Source organism: Ictidomys tridecemlineatus, chromosome 2 (assembly GCF_052094955.1).
Source record: "Ictidomys tridecemlineatus isolate mIctTri1 chromosome 2, mIctTri1.hap1, whole genome shotgun sequence".
Taxonomy (NCBI): Eukaryota; Metazoa; Chordata; class Mammalia; order Rodentia; family Sciuridae; genus Ictidomys; species Ictidomys tridecemlineatus.
Window position 1 is genome coordinate 182,908,632 of NC_135478.1, and position 26,690 is coordinate 182,935,321.

Sequence of the window (26,690 nt, forward strand, 5' to 3'; positions counted from 1 at the left end):
AAGGAAAGAAGTTGGCAAGCTCAAGTTTGACAAAAATCAAATTACTTTGCATCTGTCTTCGCTTTTTCTTCCTAGCTCCCCATTATTTCCAAATATCCAGTTAAATTTATTTTTTTCTTCATAGATAAATCATAAATACTTCCCTCTCTGTGTGTGGGCATTTATGTGTGTGCTCTCTCTTCTGGCTAAACTGAATTATTCAAAATGAGAAAAAAAATTGTATTTTTTCTTTTTCCTAATATGTTTCTCCCTTATAAAGCTGTAACCTAATGCTAAATTAATATTAAGTAGGTAAGTTGGGTTACTTTTTAGCCATCAGATTACAAGGGAGCTTCTTGTGGATGGGAAGCAGAAGTATTAAGGGAGAGTCAAGCCCAGGGTTCTCATTCCTGCGGTTCTAGCACCATTGTGAGTTCAGTGGCTAAGGTGAGGAAGGTTGTTAGTCCCTCAGATTATTTAACTTCCTTTTTCAGTTCAACATTTACTTAAATATGTAGTATATTTGCTAAGGTCAAAATATGTAACTGTAAAGCATGTGTGCATTATGCTTTCAAGCTTATTTTTCTAACCAAATTTTTGAGGATACTTTGGGGACATTTAAAAAATTGTTTTGCTGTGTCTTTACTATACTTTCAGTCCCATTTCTCCCATGATTTTTGAGTATCTTTTATATTTCACCAGCAGTGCTTCTATAGCTTTATTATTTAAAGGGGACTTTATTTGTGTTTGCAATAGAATTGCCAGTTTTAGAATAACGTACTTGTAGAATAATAGCTAGTATGTAAACCTAATAGTTAATGATTTCTGAGACAAATATGAATGTCAGGTACTGTGCTAAGTACTTTCATTCATTAAATCTACACCACAACTTGGTAAGAGGAAGATACTGTGAACTATCTCTGTTCTCATAAGGAAATGGAATCCATCATGAATAGTGCTGCCCTATTATGTGTAATGTGGGGTGCTGGAGGAACTGAGACAAAGAAATGACTTAATAATATATTCAAGGTCATATAGACATGGAGTTAAATTTTGAACCTAGACAGTCTGGTTCTAGGATTCATGCTCCTAACTTTATATTATGTTGTTCTTTACTAATATGCTTGGGATGCTATCATTTCTGCCTATACCATATCAGCTGAATCCAACAAACCTAGATCTTGTTCCCTTGAATTTTTCTGTCAAAGTAATTGTAAAGAATAATATGAACAGAAGTAGTAAACTGGATTTCACTTTGTGCAATGATCTTTGGATTTGCACAAAATGTTAAAAGGACTGATATCAAAAAGGCAATGCGATTTGATCCATCACTCTTGCATTGTCCGGCATTACAGCTGTGTGCACAACTTTACACCTGATTGTTCTTATTCCTTCAAATCTTTTACCATTTGCTTCCTATAAACTTCCATATTAAGTATTCTGATCATTTTGCAAATGATTCTTCTATTCACAGATCTTCAGTGTTGCTGAGTGGTTTCTAGACTAATTTGAATAATTTTCAGAATGGTTTATTTTGGTTTGCAGTAGGCTCCTGATAAATTTCATTCAGGTTAATCACCTTACTCTGGCTGCTTCAGAAGAAAGAGAACTAATCAATTTGAGCTTTGCAAACAAGAAAATGATATCAAAATTGATACCCCTTTCACACCCATACTTCAGAATATTTTAATTTCTGGACTTTTTTCAGATGAAATGACTTTTATTTGGGATAATCAACTTGGAATGATTTTGAAGTGAAAGAAGGTATTAATAATTTCATAAGGATGATAGGTATCATGTACAAACAGGACATAGGGCCCCCTACTGAAATAAGGCTCAGATCTCAGGGTTGCCATTCTATCTATAACAGCAGGAGCTGGACAACTAAACAAACTGTCATCTGTAGCGAATGTGATGCTGTCAGGTTTCCATGTGTCCTTTTACAATATTCTCTCACCCTACCTTTCCCTCAAATTGGTGGATGAAAGAAAAAGTGCTTATCTTATGAGCTTTTTCCTTTACTCATCCTGAGATTCAGTCAAAAATATAAGGCTAGGTATTAAAAGAAAATAATACCTATGACTATTTTCAAAGGAAGAAAAAATAATGTCTATAGGAATATCCTCACATATAAGCTAATATCAATCCCCTCCAACCCCCCAGCCTCCATGGTTATATAAACAGAAGTTAATCCCCCTGTACAAGTATATTCTGGGGTTTAGGGTTAAGTACCAACTTGTTGAGCATATAATAGGTATATTTTTGTATTTATTGAAAGCTGTTTTTTCCATTAATACCTGATTTTCAGTGAGATTCTAGATTTTAGTTTCAATGTGATAAAGGATTTGAGTTATTGATGGGGACTGGAGAAATTTATTTGAAAATTTATTTAGAAGTAATAAGCTAAAACTCTAGGTAGTTAATAAAAGTAGTGAGAAAATAAGTGACTTTGCATAGGCTTTCCTAAATGCCAGAATTTTAATGTTTCTTTTTCATACTACTTTTCTAAAAAGAGTTGATAAAGAGTGCTCATATAAGGGAGCCAGGCTGATCATGGTGCCGTCAACACAAACTTCCGTGAACATAGTGGTAGGGTATGGGAACATAGGAGCAAATCATACAAAGAAACCAAAAAACAAATCCAAGGTTTTTTTTTTTTTTTTTTTTTTTGGAATGTTCCATAGAGTTTGCCATGCATTGTTTAAAACTATCAAAGTGATCTTATAGCAACTATTTTTTTTGTTCTGTGTTTATATATAAGTTACTATAGATTAGCTTCTATAAGTGACTGAAAGCATTGCAAAGATTCTTTTTGTGGATTTCTCATGATCTTCAAAACAAAAATTATTAGCTGAATCCTTTAAGTTTCCTAAAGATAAGTATTATTTTATAATCATTGTATTTTAATCTTTTCCTCTAACTGTAGGGTGTACTCCTTTTCTCAAGGGCAAAAAAGGCCTATGAGTACTTATCTAAATTTTACAAATCTCTTAAAGTGTAGTTTTTCATAACTCATTTGAAAACAAAACAACTGATGGAACGCTATTTGTGGTCTTTATTTCATCTTAATATGAGTATATTTTTGCCATATAAGTATTAATGTATTTGATTCTCGACGGTTTCCCCAGACTCACTGAATGCGTTATGTAATATAAAATATATGCCCATATTACCTTCAGAAATCAGAAATATTCTATAAATATAAAAAATCTGACTCACCCAGAAAGTTTTCAAAAAAGTTACTCTCCATCTGTATTTCCTGTCTCTTAAAAATTTCACAAACAAGATACAAATTTAATCTATATAGATAATTCCCAAAACATAATTTTCAGATCCTTAATTTTCTCAATTATTATTCTAATATCTGTTTATTTCAACTTGGCATAGCAGTGGAAGATGCTTGGAAGTAATTGATTTCATAAAGCCACTAGATGGCATCTTTGTAAAAATATAAGCACATCAAAAGAAGGACTTATCGTTTATATAAATGCTGAGATAAATGAAAGTAAATATTTCATAAGAAATAAGTCATTTTGAACAATAAATCCTGAGAAAATGTATAGATTTATGGTTAAAAACAAAATGGAAAATGATACTGAAAATTACTCTTCTACTTTTGAAACTGAATTTTTTTTCCTAATCATCATTTTCATTCATTTTACATTCACATATAATGAAGCAACTGTGTGTGTGTGTGTGTGTGTGTGTGTGTGTGTGTGTGTGTGATTTTGATGTGCTAACAATCTCTCCAGGCTGCACAAACGACCTAGAAATTCTACAGATTAGGTAAGATATTGTAAAATTGAGTTGTGTAAAGTCAATTCCATGCACACTGTAAACAAAATATGAACATATACTGGGTAACAGGTCACATTTAACACTGTGAGACTAATACTTAGAGTTCTCTACTGTCTGTTTTCTTCCCTCCAATTCCTGTCATATCCCTAATGCTAGTGTTTTCAAACTGCCTGTAACATGATCATGAGTGACAAATTTTAAAGAAAAGACAAAAAAGTGTTAAAACCAATGTAATTCTTATTGCTAGTAAAAATTTAAGATGCATTATAATTTTGGAGCTGGGAGTGGGTTTTTGGAAAAACTTGTCTGTGTACCTCCACACCTGGTCTACCTTTATCCTTTACTGGAATGTATGGAAGTGATTCAAGTGGACTTGCATTTACTTAAAATCATCCCTATAGCAAAACCAATTTATTTAAGAATACAGTACTTCATATTCTAATAAGATATGCATTTTGAAACAGCATAGCTGGAATGTATCCCATTTCAAAAATGGTATTGGACATTAGGAAGTGATTGAAGAGAGGAGTGCAATTTTAGCAAAATGGCATATAGAAATGACACCATTATGAATGAGGGAGTGGACCTATACTATGTAAACAAAAATTTTAGTTTATTCTACATCCGTTTTAAATATGGAAGGGTGTTGAATAGTGGTTTAAAATCTGGCCTCAAGTCAGACTGCTTGGGTTTAATCCTGGTTTCTCTTTAAACCTCTTTGTGCCTTAGTTTTCTCAGTAAAATGGAGCTCATACTAGATCCTCAATAAAATCTTTGCAAGCATTAAGTTAAAAATATAAGTAAGGTGCTTAGTAACACGTTTTACCTGCTATTATGAGATAGTAGCATGAAATTTGTTGATACATTTGCAACAAGAACATCATCTTTCACCCAACACTATTCCTGTCTTCTTTTAAAGCTTAAAGAATTTCACTGGGCTCCATCCTCAGTACCACATAAAAATAAAGATATTGTTCCATATTAAAAAAAAAAGAATTTAGTGATAGGAACAAAAGTCCTTTACAATTGAGTGCTTAACAAAAGCTTTGCTTGTCCCAACTTGTGAAGAGAACTCTCTTTAATAGTTAACTGTCTTAGGCTGCAAGGAAGCTGAAAGCAAAATAAGCAAGTAGGCACTTGCTGTTGTACACACCAAGTTCTCCTTTGTCAATTGCTTAACCTCTCCACTTGATATTTCTATTTTCTTGGATTCTGATTTTTTAAAAACCTGTAAGCTTAAATTGTGATCAGCATTTGTTTCAGAGAAACATTCATTTCCTTTCAAAAATGTAAACGTTCTTGGGGAAGGGTTACTCCCCGACCTAGGTAACCAACCACTGGGCACACCCCTACTCTGGGCCTGGTGCACCCAAGGAATTCCTCAGCGCTCGAGGGCGGGGCCCAGCAGGAGGGAGGGACGCTAAGGCCGTTGCTAGGATATGGCCTGCAACAGAGTCTTTTGAAGACCTGTGCGGCTTGGAAGAGCCTCCAAAACCGCTTGGTCTGGGATAGCTGTATTTATTAGCCAGGTAGGACAGGTGTGGCTGCCCTTGGGATCCCGCCCTGCTCTGCTGCTACCTGCCCAGTCCGGATGCTCCACTTCAAAAGCCCTGAGAAGCGTCCTTTTCTAGCTTCACCTCTCTGATTTGGGATTTGCAGCAGCGTCAAGCTAGGAGGTGTACATTCCCTCACACTCAAAGTGCTTATCGCGGAAATAGTACAGAAGCAAAACGTAAGTGTAGCCCATGTCTGGCATTAGAAAACGTTTCGCCTTCCTTCATTCCTTAGTAAGCCGAGGGCTTTCAGACTTTGCTCACCAGTCACTCTGTTCCTCTACTGCGGACTTCGCCTCTTAACAAACAAAAATTCACCAGGCCAATCTGGTAGAAAGCAGGACTGGATCTCTGTCCTAATACTTACACCAACAAGCTTTAAATGGTAAATGAAATCGTGCATTACAAGTGACAAGGGAGCTTTATTTGGTATGCATTCATAATAGAAACTGCTTTTTATTTTAGTAAAATCAAAACGTTTAGATAACACATGAATGATTAAAAGTTCAAAGAGCCATGCTCATTCTGCCTTTTACCTATAGTTACACCTGTACATTGTACATACTGTTCTGCACTTTGTTTTTACATTCAATATTATATATTTTGGAATCAGTTTCCATCATTGATGGATTCACCTCATTTTATGTGTGTACTTACATTTCATTGTGAGAAGGTTTTCTAAGCATATGGTGAAATTTGGAAACTCTTATAAGCAAAAATATGGATACATTTCACTACCTAACAATTTAAAACTTGGATTATAGCAAAAGACAACATAAACAACACATGTAATGGGAAATATAACCACACACATAACAAAAGAGTATTTAATTAAAACTAATAAAAAATATAAGAACACAAGGAAGCAGTCAAGGGGCTGTTCATGAGTCTGTGGTATGGTGCTGCCTTTTTGGAAAGCAATTTGATGGAATTTAACAGAATTAAATCTGCATATTCTTTGATTTGCTCATTCTAGTTCTAGGAACATATACTTACACTTGTATACCGAGGTAAAGGTACAAGGTGTTTGGGCAACAGCTAAATATAATGTGGACTTGGTCCTGTGATGAAGTTGTTGGAAAGAATGAGGTAGAAGAGTATGTTTTGTGTAGAAACAAGTGTTAAGAATGGGTTATGTAAATATTAAATAAAAGTAAGTTGTAAAAGAATCAGTTTTAAATATATAATAATAATTTACATATATAAAGATATGTTTATATGATCATAAACAAATTTAAATATATAATTGTACCTTCATAGACAGTTTCTGAAAAGATAAACTCTAAACATTGTCTAACATTGAGAAATAAAATTAAGGTATCTGGAAAATAAGAAGATACACTTTCTATTTTATTCCTTTCTGTTCTATTAAGTTTATTATTTTTGTATGCACATATTGCTCTCTTAAAAATAATATCACAGCAACAAAATTAACACCAATAGTGGAAAGACATTAATTAAAAAATGTTTTCAAACTATATGATGCTACCTCTTTAGGTCAAAATTTCACAACATTTTACATTGTGAACTGCAATGTCTGTGCTTTGTCATTTATATTTCATATTTGCTACAGTGAGTTTATATATATATATATTATATATAAATCTAGCATGTTAATACACATATAGGGAGTATTAAGATCCATTATAATTAGCTACTTATCCTAAGTAGGTTAAGTAAAAAAAAATGCTGTTGAATTCTATTCAGTTTAAATCGTAATCATGTTTTATGTTTTCAATTAAAAAAAATGAAAGGCAGTTTCTGGTTATAACATCTTTATTTTTCTTCTGGATCTGACCACTACTAACATACCTTGGGGCATTGCTGAGTCTCAGTTTAAAGGGAGATAACAGTTCCAAGGTTTTTTCTTGGTTACAAGTACCCCTTTCCTCTTCTTTTTTGGTTTCCATTGATTCCTATATTGAAATGACATACAAAGTAGTGGTGTAGAAGCATGGATTCATATTGTCTGGATTTGAATCACAAATCTTCTGCTTTCTTGCTCAGTCATCTTGAATATATTGCTTAACCATTTTGTTCTGATTTCTTATAACATAAGCACCATAACATCAACCTATCTATGGGGATTAAGTAATTAGTATAACTATTGGCTAGTTATTATGTTGTATTTTGAAAGTGTTTTTTCCTACTGAATGAAATGAATACTTTTTAATACCTCTGAGGCATGACTAATGTATAAATATCATTAGCTTTTTGGAAGTATTAGAAATAGTTTATTAGTGGTTAGCTAACATTTATAAAGTTGTTATTGTATGCCAGGAACTATTTGCTAACTATTTATGTACATTATTTTATTTAATCCTTAAAAGCATTTTTGATATTGAATCTATTGATACCCCATTTTGCAAGTGAGGAAAATGAAACTTAGGTTAAGAAACCTCTTCATCATAGTCATATAGTATTAAGAACTGTGAAGGCCTTGGATTTTGGCCCACTTACAAACTGATAAGTTTGCCTATCACTGTTTCTTGGGTGCTGGTCAGAGAAAAAGAACTCTTTGCAAAAGAGGTAGCCATTGCTTCAAGTTTGTACCAATATCCCATGGCCTCCAAGTCCTATAGGGGTGACACAGGTGAATATGTTGGTCTGTTTTCTGTTACTATAATGAAATACTCACTATTGAGTAACTTATAAAGAAAAGATGCTTACTTAACCCACAGTTTTTTGAAGACTGAAAGTCAACAGCATGATGCCAGTCTGGTAAGGTGTTGAAGAATGGCATCCTTATGTCGGAGTACTTGTGGGAGGGAACAGTTGCTCTGTGGCCCAGAAGCCAGTGTTGATAGGGCTCTCTAGAGAACTAGCTCAGGATCCTACAGATCTATCTTAATCACTTCCAAGGGTGGCCCCAGTGATCTCCCAATAGGCGCTACCATTAAGGTCACCACCTTCCACCATTGCCATACTGAGGACCAAACTCCCAACACATGAACCCTTCTGGAACACACTCAAATGGTATCCAGACCATAGCAGTAAGCCCACATGGGTGCCTGCATTTGGTCACAATGTACAGAAATGGTGAATTCAATTATTATCTACTATAATCAGTAGGTTGGTAAAAGGGTTTATAGTTTCTAATGGTGGACAAAGAACTGAGGTGAGGTGTAGAATGATATGATGAGGATGTAGGAGGTGAGGATATAGAGTTATTATGTTTTAGGAAGTTTAGAAGAGAAATGTAAAGAAGAAGGTTAGTAGCAGGAGAATAGAGAGGAAGTAATTTTGGGTAGAAAAGTGAGAACACAGTACAGTACATAAAACAAACACATATATTAAGAAAAATTAAAAATGTTAAAATAGTAAAAATTGGAGGAAAAATAAAGATTATATAACACAACTGTAATATACTGTTTGGATATCCAAGACCTCAAAATCCTAATTCACTCAAGTACTTGGTTTCACATATGTTGGGGATGTGAGGGCGGGAGAATAGGAAAGGAGAAGAAAAAAAATAAAAAATCTTGGATTAAGAAACAAGGATTGTTTTGATTGGAGATCAGTATCTTTCCTGCTTCCCTTCTCATCCAATAGGTGGGGTCTTCTGTTGTTACCTGGTATCTCTGCCCTCTGGATGGTGAAGGTAACTAGGGTGTCACGGTGCCAGGGTTGTGGCTACTGGGGTGAGGGGGTAGTTAGAAACTGGGAACCTGGCCAACCAGAGTTCCAAACTGGGACTTGCCCTCACTAAAGATGATGCCTGCTTTCAGTGATGGGATGTTGGGCCAGGTGGGGGGAGCCAGGTGATGGCATTGAACCATGTGTTCACAGACAAACTCTGTGGTGTGCAGTGTGTGGCTGTTGGCTGACTTCAGAGCCTGTGTGAAGTTCCTGGGTGCAGGCAGGCTACAGTGTGTAGGGGACTATCTCTGCTGCTGCAGAGTCCCAAGATGGAGGCAACTGGGGGAGCCCCACATTGGTAAATGGGGGGTCCACACAGGAGTGTCAGCCAGAGTTCCTGTGTGCGGGTAGCTGCTGAGTATCCTGTGTGGGAGCAGTGTACGGGATTTTGCTCAGGTGGGTGGCTGAAAGTTCTGAGTGGATGCTGATGCTAATGGTCCCACTTGGGCACCCAGTAGTCCAGCATGGGCAAGTAGTTGGGAGACCTTCTCTGACATTGAGGCCTGGAGCCCTGCACTGGCACAGTGGCCATGATTCTTGCACGAGAGTAGGTATATTGCTCACAGAGAAGCAGTATTCTCACTGCTTGAGTCCCAAGTCATGGAGTGACACAGAATGCTGCCTCCTTCTGGCCCGCCATCTTGGATCTCTCTGACTTTCCAATCTCTATTTCTAGACAGCTTCTTTTCTGATCTCCAAACTACCAACTCTGATTGTCCAGTGGGCATCTCAAACTCAGCATAACCCAAGCCAAATTGTGATTTAATTCCCCAAACAAGCTTTATTTGTAGTTTTCTTCATTTTTAAACACAGAACTTTATTTTTTCAGTTACTCAAGCTAAAGAACTCAGCAATATCCTCTATTTCTCCCTTTACCTCAGTCTACATCTGGTTTATCACCAAACCTTTTCATGTCTTTCTTTCAATTATATGCAGAATATAAACACGTCTTGTCATCTCCTCCACTATCTCTGTAGTCAATTTTACCTCATATCTGGGCTATTGTAATGGATCCCAATAGACATCTACCAGCTACCTATTTCTTTATCTGCCATAATCTCTATGACAACCAGCAGCCTGATTGAGTCTGTTAAACTTTAGGTAAGATCATCATTTCTTTTTTTGAAACCTTTTGTTGGCTTCCCAGAGTCAAAGCCAAAATCTTTACAACGGTCTGCGAAGCCCAGTATGATGTAATGCCCTCTTGCTGCAACACTCTCTGACTTCAAATTCTACTGTTCTTTCCGCATCCCACTGCTCTCCAGCCACAGGAGATGACTAAGCTATCACACAGGTGTTCATTTTTCCTTCTTTCCCCATTTGTCCTCATGTCTTGCTCAAAGGTCATTTCACCAGTAGCACATTTCTTCCCTAACATATTTGCTTCAGCAAACCCCTGCACTCTACTCTGCCATACCTTCCCCGATACTGTAGTACTTTTTAGATACCTTGTCTTCTTTATTATCTTCCTCCCACTTGTCTTTATCTAACTCAGTATATACCTTACTACTTTAGTTGTTTCTTGTCTGTTCTCCTCACTGGAAGTTAAGTTTGATTACTGCATGAATTTCTGAATCTGTTTTGTTCTGTGTCTCTAGACACAGCTAAAAGAGTGACTGGTAATGAGTAGGTACCCAATATAAATTTGTTGAAAAACTGAACAAATTCAGCTGTAACGAAGGCTTATTTTTTAATTTAAGATGTTAGTAGGATAGGTGTAGAAAGAGGAACAACACATGTCATTTTCTACTTTCAGAGTATGTCCTTTAATAGTGGAAGTTCATGTCTATTGGGTTATTCCACCTTAAAAAGGACTCACATGAACAATTTTTTTAAAGAGAGAGAGAGAGAGAGAAAGAAAGAGAGAATTTTTTAATATTTATTTTTTAGTTTTCGATGGACACAACATCTTTATTTTTTTTATTTGTATGTGGTGCTGAGGATAGAACCCAGTGCCCCGCACATGCCAGGCGAGCACGCTACCACTTGAGCCACATCCCCAGCCCCTCACATGAACTAATTTTACTGCTGCCTTCAAATATTTATATCTCATTTTTTTCTTAATGTTGTTCAATAGCAGCATTAACAAACATCTTCTTTTTTTCCCTAACTTTAATGGAAATACTTTTAGAGTTTTATTAAATAATTACATGTTCATATCCTTAATAAAAAAAATGAATTTTGATTTTTAGCTCATCATATTTTACTTTTCTTTTTTTAAAATTTATTTTTATTATTTATTTATTTATTAATTTGATCTACTTAGTTGTACATGACAAAAGAATGCATTTCAATTCATTGTACACAAATGGGGCACAACATTTCAATTCTCTGGTTGTACATAGTGTAGAGGTGCACAAATTATGCAATTATACATGTACCTAGGGTAATGATGTCCATCTTATTCCACCGTCTTTCCTACCCTCATAACCCCTCACACTCTCCCCTTTGCCCAATCCAAATTTCCTCCATTCTTCTCATGCCTCCCCCACTATCATAGATCAACATCCACTAATCAGAGAAAACTTTCGGCCTTCAGTTTTTTGGAATTAGGTTACTTTGCTTAGCATCATGCCCTCCAACTCCATCTATTTACCTGCAAATGACATTATTTTATTCTCTTTTGATGCTAAGTAATATTCCATTGTGTATATATACCACAGTTTCTTTATCCTTTTATCTATTGATGGGACTTCTAGGTTGATTCCACTGTTAGGCTATTGTGAATTCAGTTTAAATCCTTTGGGTATAGACCAAGGAGTGGAATAGCTGGGTCAAATGGTGGTTTCATTCCAAGTTTTCTGAAGAATGTCCCCACTGCCTTGCAAAGTGGTTGCAACAATTTTCAGTCCCCCACATCCTCTCCAAACAATTATTATTGCTTGTATTCTTGATTAATGCCATTCTTACTGGGGTGAGATGAAATCTTAGATTTATTTGCGTTTCTCTAATTACTAAAGATTTTGAACACATTTTTATATATTTGTTGATCTCTTGTTTATCTTCTGAGAAGTGTCTGTTCAGTTCCTTAGCCCCTTTATTCATTGGGTTGTTTGTTTTTGTGGTATTAAATCTTTTGATATCCTGGAGATTAGTGCTCTCTCTGATGTGCATGTGGTAAAAATTTGCTCCCATACTGTAGACTCTCTTTTTTTGTCAATGATTATTTCTTTTGCTGAGAAGAAGCCTTTTAGTTTAACTGAATCCCATTTATTGATTCTTGATTTTATCTCTAGCACTTTAGGATTCTTATTAAGGAAATCAGGGCCTAATCTGACATGATGAAGACTTAGGCCTACTTTTTCTTCAATTAGGTGCAGCATCTCTGCTCTAATTCCTAGGTCCTTGATCCACTTTGAGTTGAGTTTTGTGCAGGGTGAGAGATAGGGGCTTAGTTTCATTTCGCTACTTATGGATTTACAGTTTTCCCAGAACCATTTGTTGAAGAGCCTATCCTTTCTTCAATGTATGTTTTTGGCCCCTTTGTCTAGTATGAGGTAAATGTATTTATGTGGGTTGGTTTATGTGCCCTCTATTCTATACCATTGGTCTACATGTCTATTTTGGTGCCAATATAATGTTGTTTTTGTTACTGTTGCTCTGTAAGTATAGTTTAAGGTCTGTATTGTGATGCCTCCTGCTTCACTTTTTTTTTTTTTTTTTTTTTTTTGCTAAGGATTGCTTTGGCTATTCTGGGTCTCTTATTTTCCCAAAGGAATTTCATGATTGCTTTTCTAGTTCTATGAAGAATGTCATTGGGATTTTAATAGGATTTGCATTAAATTTGTATAAGAGTTTTATGGCCATTTTGACAATATTAGCTCTGCCTATTCAAGAGAATGGGAGATCTTTCCATCTTTTAAGGTCTTCTTCAACTTCCTTCTTTAGTGTTCTGTAGTTTTCATTGTAGATGTCTTTCACCTCTTTTTTTAGTTTGATCTCCAAGTATTTTGTATTTTTTGAGGTTGCTTATCATATTTTAAAATCATGTATATGTGTTGATTTTTGGCATAAGTATAGATAATGTTCTTTTCTTTTTGTTTGATTAATATAGTGAACTAATGAACATTGCAGATTTTGTAATGCTCATCTTTGCATCCTGTATTTACTTACTCATATATCAGAGTCAAGATTTTTTTTGAGCAACTACTAGTTGTTAGGCCTTTTTCTGGATTCGAGGAACAGCATTGTTAAGGCAGAAAATATTCCTTCTCTCATGAAAGCAATATTCTACTGGGGATGACAGACAGTAAGCAAGTAAGTGAATGAATAAACCATGATTTTCAACATTGATTAGATTTATGAATAAAATAAAACAGGGAGTGAGTGTGGTGTGCCTCCCTGGAGAAATTGCATTTGAGCTGAGATATGACAAATTAGAAGGAGTTAGTTGCACAGATCTGTAGTAACACATTTTTGTTGAAAATATATAATGCAAAAGTCCCAAGGTAGAAATTGATCTTACACATAATAAGGCAGAAGAGTGGTTACAAGATGAGGTCAAGAGGTGAGCAGGAGCTAGTTCATTTCATTTTTTTGTATTTCTTCTTGGAAGGCACTGACAGCTTTTCTCTGGACTGGCTTTCCAGAGCTATTTCTATAATGAACAGCTTTGAAAGACAAAGTGCAGATCATTCTTTTTCCTGTATTCTAGTATAATAACTACAGTATCCTGCCCTGGGACAAAGGTTTGGCAGATCTATCATCTATCTATCTATCTATCTATTATTTATTTATTTATTTAGCAGTGCTAGAGATTGAACCCATATGCTAAGCAAACACAAAACACTTCACTACTTCTTTTCCCTATTTGGATGCCTTTTGTTTTGTTTGACTTCTTGGCTAACTGCTCTAAAACTAGTACCATGTTGACAGAGGTAGCAGAAATGGGTATCCTTATAGTGTTCCTGATCTCAGAGGGAAAGGTTTCAGGTCTTCACCATGAGTTATGTTAGCTGTGGGCTTTATGCATGTGGCTTTTATTTTGTTGAAATACATTCATTCTGTGGCTAATTTATTGAGAATTTTTATCATAAAAAGATGTTAAATTCTGTCAAATGTCTCTTAGGCATTTGTTGAGATGATCGTATGGTTTCTGTCCTTCATTCTGTTATATGTTAATAAATGCATGTTATATTTAGATTTGTTGAACCATCCTTGCCTTCCAGAAATAAATCCCTCTTGATCATGGTGAATGTTCCTTTTAATATGCTGTTAAAATTCAGTTTGCTGGTACAGACTGAGTATTCCTTTCCCCAAATTCCTGAGACTGAAAGTGTTTGAAATTACAGAGTTTTTCTAGATAGGTGGGTATTTGCGTGGGCTTTATCAATAAGTAGCCTTTACCTTAATCTCCAAATCTGAAATTCTCCTAAATCAGAGAAAAAAAATGTTTTGAGTTTTAAGTTTAGTCATATTTCAGATTTCAATTTTGGATTATTGGTTTAAGTATGCTCAATATGTTGTTTGCTGAGGATTTTTGTATCTATGTTCATAGGGATTTTTTTTTCATACTGAGGATTGAATCCAGGGCCACTCAACCACGGAGCCACACCTCGAGCCCTTTTTTGTATTTTATTTAGAGGCAGGGTCTCACTGAGTTTCTTAGCACCTCGCTAAATTGCTGAGGCTGGATTTGAACTCGAGATCCACAAACTGACTCAAACTGCGGAGCCGCTAGGATTACAGGCGTGTGCCACTCTGCCCGGCTCCTGTTATCTTTTCTTGTAATGTCCTTGTCTGGCTTTGCTGTCAGTATAATGTTGGCCCATAAAATGAGTTTTGCTGAAAAAGTTTGAGAAAGATTAATATTAGTTCTTTAAATGTTTGGTGGAAGAATTCTGCTTTTCTTTGTTGAGAGATGTTTTGATTGCTGATTCACTCTCCTTAATCATTATTTCTTCATAATTAAGTCTTGTTAGGTTGTATGTTTCTAGCAGTTTACCCATTAGTTCTAGGTTATTCAGTTTGTTAATATATAATTGTTCATGATAGTCTCTTAATCATCCTTGTATATTTCCTTGGTATACATATATAAGGATTGTTCAGTGGCTGAGAACCTAAGGAAATTTCTTGAATTTTTTTCTTGATATTCCTTTCATTTTTTTCCTCATTCCACTGCCTCCCATCCCTTTGTTGTTTTGAAATTTCAGAAGTTTATTTTTGTTCTTTTATTTATTATATTTTAGATTTAGCTACACATATATAACTTAACCAGTATACATAGCTAAATCTCAAGTACATAGTGAAATTTTTTAAACAGTAGAGGGATTGAGCACAATCTGATTTTCCCTTTCCAATTGCATATTATTATCTACTATTCTAATTCCCTACTATTATTTTATGTTGAAGGTATTTGTTTGTATTTATCTACATCTTTATGGTTTTATATCTTCACCTTTCCTTCTTGTACTTGGAAAACAATTTCTCTTGGAAATATTTTCTCTTTCCAAGTATATGCTTGGAAAAATTACTCTAGAGCCAGTAAGTTCCTAGTGGTAACTTATTTGTAAATGTTTTCATTTTCTTTCTTCAAAAATAATTATTCCACATGCATAATTCTATGTTGATTATTATGTTTTTTAAATTATTACACTTTTTGCCTTTGCTCCTGTTTTTCCAATGAGAAGTTTGCAGTCATTTTACTTTTCTTAGTATTAATATCAGCAAATTAAAATGATTTAAAGTGATGTGTGTGTGTGTATGTACATTTTTTTTAAACAACTGTTTGTTTTCAGGACCTTATCTTCATCTTTGGTATTCTTTTATTTCTTAAAATGTACATGGTACATTAGGTATAGATTTATGTTGTACTAAATGAATCTGTGGGTTCATACTTTCTATCACTTGTGAAAAATTCCCAGTCATTTTCTTTTAAAACATTTCTTTTCCATTATTCTGTTTTCTCATTCTAATGAGAAAACTAATTTGACATGTTCCAGAACAGGGGCTGACAAACTTTTTCTGTAAAGGGCTCAACAGGGCATTTTTAGGCTTCATGGGGCATATGAAGTCTCTGTTGCATACTTTTTTATTTTTATTTTTTATTTTACTTTATGTGGTGCTGAAGATCGAACCCAGTGCCTCAAGCATGCTAGGCAAGTGCTGTACTTCTGAGCCATAACCCCAGCCCTGTTGCATATTCTTTATTGTTTGGTTGTTTTGTTATAACAATACAAAACTATTCTCAGATCTCTGAAAAATGTATGCTTAGCAAAAACATATGTGCTTGACTTTCTTTTTCTCTTCTCCATGCTCTTAATCATAGTTTTAGTCAGCTTTTTCACTGCTGTGACTAAATGATCTGGCTAGAACAGTTGTAGAGGAGGAAAAGTTTATGTGAGGGCTGACAGTTTTAGAGGTCTTAGTCCTTAGAAGGCTGGCTCCATTCCTCAGGGCTTAAGGTGAGGCAGGACACCATGGAGGAAGAATGTGGCAGAGGGAAGCAGCTCACGTGATGATTAGAAAGCACAGAGAGAGAGAGAGAGAGAGAGAGAGAGAGAGAGAGAGAGAGAGAGAGAGAGGTCTCCACTCTCCAGATACAAAATATATACCCCATAGCCATACCCCAAGGAACCACTTCCTTCAGCCATACCTCACCTGCTTCCAGTTACCACTCAGTTCATCCCATCAGGGATTAATTCACTGATTAGGTTAAGGCCATAACCTAATCATTTCTCCTCCAAACCTTCTTGCATTGTCTCACGAATGAGGTTTTCAGGGACACCTCACATCCAAACCATAACAATCACTCCTATTTTCATATCCTTATCTCTTTGCAGTATTTGATATAAAATCTTATCTTCCAGTTTGCTAACTCTCTCTTCAACTTTCTCTAATACTTTATAACTTATTTTTTGAGTTCAATGATTATTTATTTTTCAGATGTTCCAGCTCAAAAAAATTGTCCTCTAGTAGCCAGATATCTCCAATGACTAAGGGTGATTTTTTTTTCCTCCATAAACATCTGTGCTCAAATGGAAGCCCCAGAGAGATCTTTCCTACCTCCCTAAGGTTCCTAGGTTTAATTTTCCCCCAGCTGTTGCCATAGAAATGCAGCTAAGCGAAGCTAGCCAGTCCTTAAAAAACAAATGTCAAATGTCTTCTTTGATATAAAGAGAGCAACTAAGAACAGAACAGGGAGGAAGAGCAGGAGGAAAAGATGAACATTAAACAAAGAGGAGTGGGGGGAGAGAAAGGGAGAGAGAAGGGAAAGCATATGGAAATGGTAGGAGACCCTCAATGTTACACAAAATTACATAGAAGAGGTTGTGAGGGGAAAGTGGGGGGGAAACAAGGAAGAGAATTGAACAACAGCAGATGAGGTAGAGAGGGAAGATGGGAAGGGAGGGGAGGGGGGATAGTAGGGGATAGGAAAGGCAGCAGAATACAACAGTCACTAATATACCATTATGTAAAAATGTGAGTGTGTAACCGATGTGATTCTGCAATTTGTATTTGGGGTAAAAATGGGAGTTCATAACCCAATTGAGTCAAATGTATGAAAGATGATATATCATGAGCTTTGTAATGTTTTGAACAACCAATAAAAAAAAAAAAAGAAAAAGAAAAAGAAATGCAGCCTCAGGGCACTTGTGATCTCCACTCCTTGCTGCCAGCCTCTATAGGTAGGCTCCTCCTATATTGGCTCCTTGTCCAACTTCTCCTTTTGGCAGTCAGGTTCTGGAATTCTCTCAACTCATTTGGCCTATGCTTTTAGATACTGTCACGCTGTTTCCCACAACCAGGCTCTTAGTTACTGTAACTCTGGATGGAATCAACTCCAAACTCAGTCTAGATTGGTCAAGATGTTTGTTTCTGCTACGATTTGTGAGAGCAGAGCTAATGCAGGGTGTATTCTCTGTGGGATACAGTGGCTCTGGAGCTGCCAGGTTCCTTGAAGCATCTAATCATTTGTAAGCCAGAAGCATAAATCTCATATCAGTTTTATATTCAGAAAAAAAAAGTAGTTCAAAAAGTCGTTTTTTTCCCCCGCCTCTGGGAACTCTTTATTGGAAAAAGAAGAGATGGCAAGATATTTTAGAGTATATTTTCAACATACTTGTTACAGAATATTACTTAAAATTGTTTTGAGATTATTTTGTGATAATTTAAAAAAAAATTTCTGCAGTGTTTTTGAAGTAAAAATTCACCAAGGTTTTTAGGCCAATGCCAGGCATCAAGAAAATGATCAACATTAAAAAAAAAAAATGAGCACCATTTTATTTTTAAGATTTTTTTAGTTGTAGATGGACACAGTACCTTTATTTTATTTATTTAAATTTTTTTTTTTTTTTTTTTTTTTTTTTTTGTGGTGCCAGGGATGAAACCCAGTGCCTCACACATGGTAGGGAAGCGCTCTACCACTGAGCCAAATCCCCTACCCTATTTTGTATTTTATTTAGAGACAGGACCTCCCTGGGTTGCTTAGGGCCTTGCTTTTGCTAAGGCTGTTTTGAATTCCTGATCCTCCTGTGTCAGCCTAGCGTGCCCAACCGCACCCAGCCATGAACACCATGTTAGTATGAACTCTATGTTAGCAATGAGTTTGATATTTGGTGGAGAAACTCTTACATATATAGTAAATGTGTTAATTTTTCTTGATATAGGAAAATGTCTGATCAAGAGGAAGAGTTTAATATTGAAAATACGGTTAAGCCAGAAGAATATGAGGAGGTTATTGACACTGTCAATATTCCAGCACCCTCAGAAGAACGTTCAGAGTTAGATGTAAGTGAAGAGCATGAATCTGAACTAGAACTCAGTGAGCAAAGTGACATCAGCATTTTAAGCCTTGAACTGAACGAGGAAAGAAGACGCCTGGAAGAGGCTGTGTCTCCCAGAAAATCCTTGCCTGTTTCAGGGTATTCACCGCAGCCCAACGTGGAGTTCACCCAACAGGATTCAAATGAGGAAACTCTGGCATTTCTGAATAAAATAAAGGCTATGAAGGAGTCTTTGCAAACATCAGTGAGAGAATCTTCAGCAACAGGTATTTCCAAAAGAAGACAGCATACTTTATTTCTGCATTTCAATGAAGAGTTGCTTTTCCTTGTTAATTTTTTGTTTATTTTTGTTTGAATACCTATTTTCTATTTGCTGCTAGTTTTCCTTTCCCATGACCACCAAATTTCCATAGTTGCACCACTGAAAAACGTGTGAAAGCTTCCCTTTTCTTCTTTCTTGATACTAGGGATGGAACCCTGGCATGCTTTTCGCTGAGCTACATTCCCACTCCATTTTATTTTTTATTTCCTCCTGCCTCAGCCTCTGAGTTGTTGGGATTACAGGAATGCACCACAGTACCTGCTATGTGAAAACTTTTTTCTGTTCTGCAATATCACTAAATTTTAAATTCACATTTACTTATTTATTCAAATAAATAAGTTTAAAATGTTTAGGGAACTTGGGAAATGGTAGAAAAATTATTGAGTACAATTACAGTTCTTTTGCATGCCAACTTGGAATTGCTTTACATAGCTAGAAACCCGATTCCCTAGTTTCATATTCTTTGTTCATTCCTTGTATTATGCTGCTTTTACATATTTTTATAGTCTGCTTAGAGTTAACCATATATTTAGCCTTGGAAAAATCAATGTCTCTCATTTTAGGTCAATTTTAAAGCCCTAAAGCAGCGTTCATTATTTGAGATGTGTGTGTGTGTGTGTGTGTGTGTGTGTGTGTGTGTGTGTGTGTACTGGGGATTGAACTCAGGGACACTCAACCACAGAGCCACATTGCCAGCCCTATTTTGTATTTTATTTAGAGACAGGGTCTTACTGAGTTGCTAAGTGCCTCGCTGTTGCTGAGACTGCCTTTGAACTTGTGATCCTCCTAACTCAGCCTCCTGAGCCACTGGGATTACAGGCGTGCACCACCATGCCTGGCCTCATTATAATATTATTAATAATAGAGAAAGGGAGAAGTAATAAGTTAGTTACACGGAAAACCATTTACTGACTGCCTTTTCTTTCCTTGTTCATGTGTTTTGAGAGTTTCCACTCATAGGATGGAGAACATGGGTTGTCATTTAATAATGATAATAGCAATAGCAGTTTGGCTGGTAAAATGTAAGTTTTGACTACAGTGGGTTGTTTAACCCTGTGTGGTATGTTATACAATACACAATAGAACTGAGTATCTCTCAATTTCATTATTTAGTGTAAATTTGGGTTCCATTTTTGGTGTTTCTATAATTCCCTAATATTGTAACTTAAAAACATGGTGAGTTTTTAAAATAAAAAGTTGTTTTGACCCTGTACTTATCAAGCTTCCCTCAATATACCTCCCATTCCAAAACTTAAGAATCCACTTAATCATTAATTAAAAACATTAATCATTAATTAAAATTTCTTAAATTTTAAATTAATTAAAAATTTTAAACACATTAAACACAAAATCATTAAAATTTTAAACACATTAAGAAACTAGAAAAATCTGGTTTATAGCTATGCAAGGCAATTCCATAGCTTTTTGTACCAAGAAACAAAATAACCTTCTGTTAATTTCTGTTTGGTATCTGAAAGTGTTTCTTTTGTTCATAGAGAACTGTGAGAACAATTTTTAATAAGTTTAAAGAAACTTAATATGACTAATGCCTAGTTAGATTTTTTTTCCCATGAGAGTGTTGATAAATGTCTCAGCTTTTTGAAAACTGTCTTGTCTGGCATCTAGAAATATATAAGCTTTTTGACCCATAATATGATTACTTATTGCATCCTTTCTATTAAAAATGTTATGATTTGGATGTGAAATGTCACCCCAGAGCTCATGTGTGAGACAATGCAAGAATGTTCAGAAGAGAGATGATTGGGTTTTGAGAATCTTAACCCAATTAGTGAATTGATCCCCTGATAGGGATTAACTGAGTGGTAACTGAAGTGGTAGGATATGGCTGGAGGAGATGGGAATTGGGGGCATGGCTTTGGGGTGTATATATTTGTATTTGGCGAGTGGAGTCTCTCTCTCTCTGCCTCCTGATCATCATGTAAGCTGCTTCCCTCTGCCACACTTTTCCTCCATGATGTTACCTCACTTCAAGCCCTAAGGAATGGAGCTGGCCTTCTAAGGACTAAGACCTCTGAAACTGTGAGCCCCTAAATAAACTTTTCTTCCTCCACAAGTATTCTAGTTTAGTTTTTTAGTCACAGTGGCAAAATAGCTGACTGAAACAAAAAGTTAAAGTCTATAAAGGTAAAATAATTTATAGTATACCTATTCCATATAATTTGTGAACAGATTATCATTTATGATAAGTTTTTAATTTTTAAGACAAAAGCATCTCTAAAAAACTTTTTAGTTATATATGGGCACAATATCTTTATTTTGTTTATTTTTATATGGTGCTGAGGATCGAACCCAATGCCTCACATAAGAGAGGCAAGTGCTCTGTTACTGAGCCACAACCTCAGCCCTCTTTTCTTTTCTTTTTTTTTTTTTTTTGCTCCTGGGATTGAATCCAAGGTTGCTTAACGACTGGGCAACATACCCAACCCTTTTTAATATTTTATTTAGAGACAGGGTTTCATTGAGTTGCTTAGAGCCTTACTAAACTGCTGAGGCTAACATTGAAATTGCAATCCTCCTACCTCAGCCTCCCAAATCACTGGAATTACAGGCATGTGCCACCTTGTCTTACTCAACACATAAGCATCTTGATTTCCTATTTTGTAGGGTGGAGTGTGAGCCACACAATGTAAAGTTTTGTGAAAAGTAGTTATAATGGGGAGTTAAAATGCATTTCCAGGTTCTGAGACAACCTTTCTATTTCCAGGTTCTGAGACAACTTTTCTATTTCAAGGTCTCTTATACTCACTAGACAAAAATGCTTGATTTTTAGAGCTACTTTCTGTACTTAAGTCATAATATAGATGGTGAACATTGATGAAAAATTTTGAGATTATGGATTAATTTTCAAAACCTAAGGTTGTAGCTCAGTTTGGTCATTTCTCTTTAGATATCATTGTGGTGTGGTGGGGAAATATAGCAGAAATAACCTGTGTTTCACACAGTTAAAAGTCAGCCCATAATTCTTTTGTGGAGTGTAGGTTACTGACCCTTGCTGTATTTGACGATGCTTATTTATTTTCTCTTTTTATCTTTAGTAAGAGTTGTACTTATTCCTGTGGGCCAGGAAATTATAATGCCTTTTAAAGTTGACACTATTTTTAAACACCTCAAGGATCACTTTTCACACTTGTTACATATCCCACCTTCTGTACTGCAGATAAGTTACAAAGGTAAGTTTGAAGGTTCATAAACTTATTAAGATTTCTCCAGTTTTAGTATGTAAACAGTCAAGACCTTTGATTTTTTTTAAACTAAATATCTACATATTTACTATTTTAGCATTAACTTGTGGTTATGTATTTATTCATTTAATTCCTTTTTATTAAAGACATTTGATTCTATTTTGCTGATAGTGAAGGATAACAGAGAAACATGAAACACGATTCCTGTTCTCAAATTGCTTACAGACTAGTAAGGGGGAGAATTTCATGCAAGAGTTTCCATATAACATACAAATGCTTTATTGGAAATCTGCACAAAGAGCTATGAGAATAGGAAGGAAGAAATCTGGGAGATTATGGAATGTTTCAATTTATAAAGGTGATGATATTTGTGCTAAGTCCCAAAGAGATGAGAAAAACTGGAGCTTTTAGGAAGTGATAAGACATTTTGAGTGGCTGGAAGTAGATTTTGTATGTGGGATGGGAGGAGCTGAGATTGAAGAAATAAGATAAGGATAATGTATAGAACAAGAAGACTGAAAATGGTTTCTGAATATTGTATATGTTAAGGTCATTCCTGTGATGTCTGGTTTGTTTATATTTTGTGGATGATATTGAGAAGCCCCATTGAAGTTATATTAGTCTTGAATCATGATTGATCATGATTGGACATAGTCTTTGTAACTGTGATAGAGAACCAGACTAACCTAGCAAAAAAATGTTTTTTTTTACAATGTGTCTGAACAAATTCTAATATTTTAGTTTTAAAAGTCTTGGTATTGACTTATAAAGATGCTACACAATGTTTGCAGAGAAAAAAGAAGTTTCAAAATCATTTTTTAAAAAATCAATTTATAGTGAATATACTCCAAAAGTAAGATTTGTGCAAATAGCACATTTAAAGCCTGACCAAGGAAACAAGGCTAAAGTTTAAATAATTGTTAGTCATAATAATAATAATGATCATCATGATTAGTTTATTTTTTGAACCCTTACTATGTGTTAGTATGTCTGCAAAATATTTTGACTACATTATCATTTAATCCACACAGCAACCCTTTGATGTAGGTAATATTATTAACTCTTTCTCTGAGAGAAGGAAACTGAAACTCAGGGAACTTTTTTTTTTTTTTTTTATAAAATCACATGACAGATAAGTAGCAGAATCTGAACTGAAATTGGAGGTATAACTCCAAAGAGGGAAGTAGCAATTGCTGGGCATTAACTCAAAGGTAAAGTTGAGAGAGCACTTTGTGACTGTAGTAGATTGCCAGTGGTACTCAGGGATCCCTGCCCTCTTCACCTTTCTTCTTTGTAAGTACCAGATATTATCACTGAGTAATAGGTTTATGTTAGCAGCAATTATAGAACAGCTCCATTTGATGCCAGCCATCCTCTAAGATAGATGATTTCTCCCAGGACTGGAACTGGAGCTCAAATTTGATGGGACTGCACTCTCTAAAGAAATAAATGGAGGAAAAACCAGAGCTCTAGGAACCTGTATCAGTTTTCTAGGTCTGTTGTAACAATGAATCACAAACTTAGTGGCTTAAAGCAGCACATGTGTTTCTCTTACACTTCTGGGGGCCAGAAATCTTAAATCAGTCTCATTAGGATAAAGTTGATGTTTCAGTTGGCCTTTCTCCCTCTGGAAGCCCTAGGGGAGAATCCACCTCCTTGCCTTTCCGGCTTCTAGAGTTGCATCTCTTGGATTCGTTGGTTCATTGGCTTCCTTGCATATTCAGAGCCACAGAATAGCAGATGCAGCTCTCTCTTTGCTTTGGTCATACTGTCTTGTCTTTTCCTCTGTAGCCAAATCTTTTTTTTTCTTTTTATACAAGGGCACACATAAGTACATTTAGGGCTCAATAAGATAGTCCAGGATAGTCGCTGCATCTTAAAATCCTTAATCAAATCTGCAAAGTCACTTTTGCTATAAAGGTAATATGATGTGGACAAATTTGGGGCTATTATTCAACAAAGCCCATATGACATTCAAGTTAATTTTAAAAATTAAGAATGTAGGATGTGAAATTGAAATTCACAAATCTTTGAGTGTGTTTTCTCAAATATAGCCAAAGTAGTTTTGTGCTGTCTGATATATTTGTGGGTATAGCTTTTGTTATGTTCAAGTTCAAAATTGTAATTGAGGAAGACCATACATTTGAAGATTGATAGATTCCATCAATGAAGATTCCATGAGACAAATCAGCAGCCAGTAACATAACATTATTGCATCTTCATATGCCGTGAAACAGAGAAATGTGATCAGTTAATTTTTTAAATACACCAATGGCAGGGTGGAATAGAGAGAGGGAAGAAGATAAAGTAGTACAACCATGACAACAAAAATAAAGCAAAGTTCACTTTTTTTCAGTACAAAAGTGAGTCTAGTCTCCACTTTGGCGTTAATTTATGTGTGTTTCTGACTATGGTAGGAGAGACAGGAAGGGATTATTTAGAATTCCGAGTCTATATTTATAAACACCAGAGGGTGAAATGGATATTAAAATAATTATGCTTCCCTTGGAATGGATATGTGTAATATTTACATATAATATATGTGAATTTTCACAGTCAGTGTTTATAGTATGTGGTTCTGCTCATGCTATAGAATGCTTTTATTTTTAAATGTCTATAGAGTTTCATGATTATTATATTTATATATCTGAAGACATGAGAATTGTAGTTTTATTTATAATGCTGAATTTCAGAACAGGAATGCTGCTATAATCCTTCCTATTGTAGAATTTGATTTTTATTTTTTATTAATTATTATTTTAATTATACATATTTATGGGGTACAGTGTGATAATTTAATACGTGTATACAATGTATAATGATCAAATCAGGCAACATTTATTTTTCCTTAAAGATTAAAATTGTTTTGGCTAATAAGTAAAAATTATACATATTTATGAGAAACAATGTGATGCTTCAAAATGCACACATTGTGTACTAATCAAATCAGGATAATGAATGTTTCCATTTTTTTATCATTACTTTGTATTCAAAGACTTTAAGCTCTTCTCTTTTAATTTGCATAAAATATATAGTAGGTTATTATGAACTATAGTCGCTGTTATGGTATTTTCTGTACTATTATTACAGCAAGAGATGGAAAACATTCATACTATATTTAGTGATTAAGTGATATGTGTTCCTACAAGCACCTGGGATATTTTCCATCACCTTAAAATGAGTACATATGATTAGCCATTTCTAGAGACTGTTGTACATCATGGTGACTACATAGTTAATAACCATACACTGTATACTTGAAAATTTCTAAGGGAATAAACTTTAAGTGTTCTCACCATACAATTAAAAAATTATGTGAGGTAATACTTATATTAGTTTGATTTAGTCATTTCACAATGTATACATATATAAGAAATTCATGTTATACACTATCTATTCATATATAATTTTATTTCATAACTAAAACAACAACAAAAATAGCCATTTTTGTCATAAAACTTCTTAAAATTTTTCAGGAATAATTTTTAAAAATAATGAGACTTTAATACAACATGGAGTTAAGCCACAGGAAATTATACAACTGGAACTCTTTTCTACAAATCCAGATCAATATCCGATCAAAAGGATAGAGGGATTAAATGATGTCTCTCAAATCCTAACTGTCACTGTACAAATTGGTGAGTTATTTGATTGTCTTTCAGATAAACTATGTTAGTCTTTCTTTGTAACTGAACTTCCATTCAGTCTTGGTTTTTATCTCCTTAGGCATTAATCAGTACCAGGTGGTAACTGTTGAGATTATAAAGTCTGATTTTCATAAGCCATTTCTTGGTGGATTTAAGCATAAAATAACAGGAATAGAATATCACAATGCTGGAACCCAAACTGTACCTAAATATATCCGAGGGGGAAAAAAAACATTTTCCAGGGACACCCAGGTAATCAACAATTGTTGTATACTATATGACTTTCTCAAATTCTCCTCATTTATTATGTGGCAATTAAGATAGTAAAAGCAAAATTTACTGGACTGAGTAGAAAAATATTCTCTCTGTTGTATGTGTGTATTTTCACAGTCAGTGTTTATAGTATGTTTAAGTATGTATATTTACCTAAATGTTTTGTTTTTACTTTAGACAGTTTCTCAGAGAAAAAAGCTCCAACAAACTACAAATACAACATCCACACAAATGTCTAAAATTGGTGTGTATGTATCAAATATAACTGATAAACTGTTAAAACCAGGGGATTATTTTTCAGCAGCAAAATACCATGCTCGAAGATTCAATGCGGTAAGATAATTTCATTGTGAATAAATACTAAAAATTAAATATATAAATCCAGTTGTTCTGTGTGTGTTTTCCTAAGCCACACCAGCCTGAGTAAGAACCCATATGTGTATGGGTCATGTTTCATGGATAGTCAATGCAGACCTATCTCCAGTATCCCTCTGTATAAGCAACCCAGACCCTAAGTGCTCCTAACCCTTCCCTTGTCTTTAGGGACTCTC

At 35.0% G+C, this 26,690-nt stretch overlaps 1 protein-coding gene across 2 annotated transcripts in view; it reads left to right on the forward strand.

Annotated features, from left to right (window-relative positions):
* Positions 1 to 93: 93 nt before the first annotated feature.
* The window catches only part of Iqub (IQ motif and ubiquitin domain containing), a 76,489-nt gene continuing 49,892 nt past the window's right edge, over positions 94 to 26,690 (forward strand). For both annotated transcript variants that reach the window (XM_078040294.1, XM_078040295.1), the window contains exons 1-6: positions 94 to 5,509; positions 18,578 to 18,960; positions 22,073 to 22,207; positions 25,696 to 25,857; positions 25,946 to 26,118; positions 26,317 to 26,472. In XM_078040294.1, the coding sequence (XP_077896420.1) occupies positions 18,582 to 18,960; positions 22,073 to 22,207; positions 25,696 to 25,857; positions 25,946 to 26,118; positions 26,317 to 26,472 (1,005 nt within the window). In that variant the 5' untranslated portion in view covers positions 94 to 5,509; positions 18,578 to 18,581. The remainder of the gene's footprint in view (positions 5,510 to 18,577; positions 18,961 to 22,072; positions 22,208 to 25,695; positions 25,858 to 25,945; positions 26,119 to 26,316; positions 26,473 to 26,690) is intronic.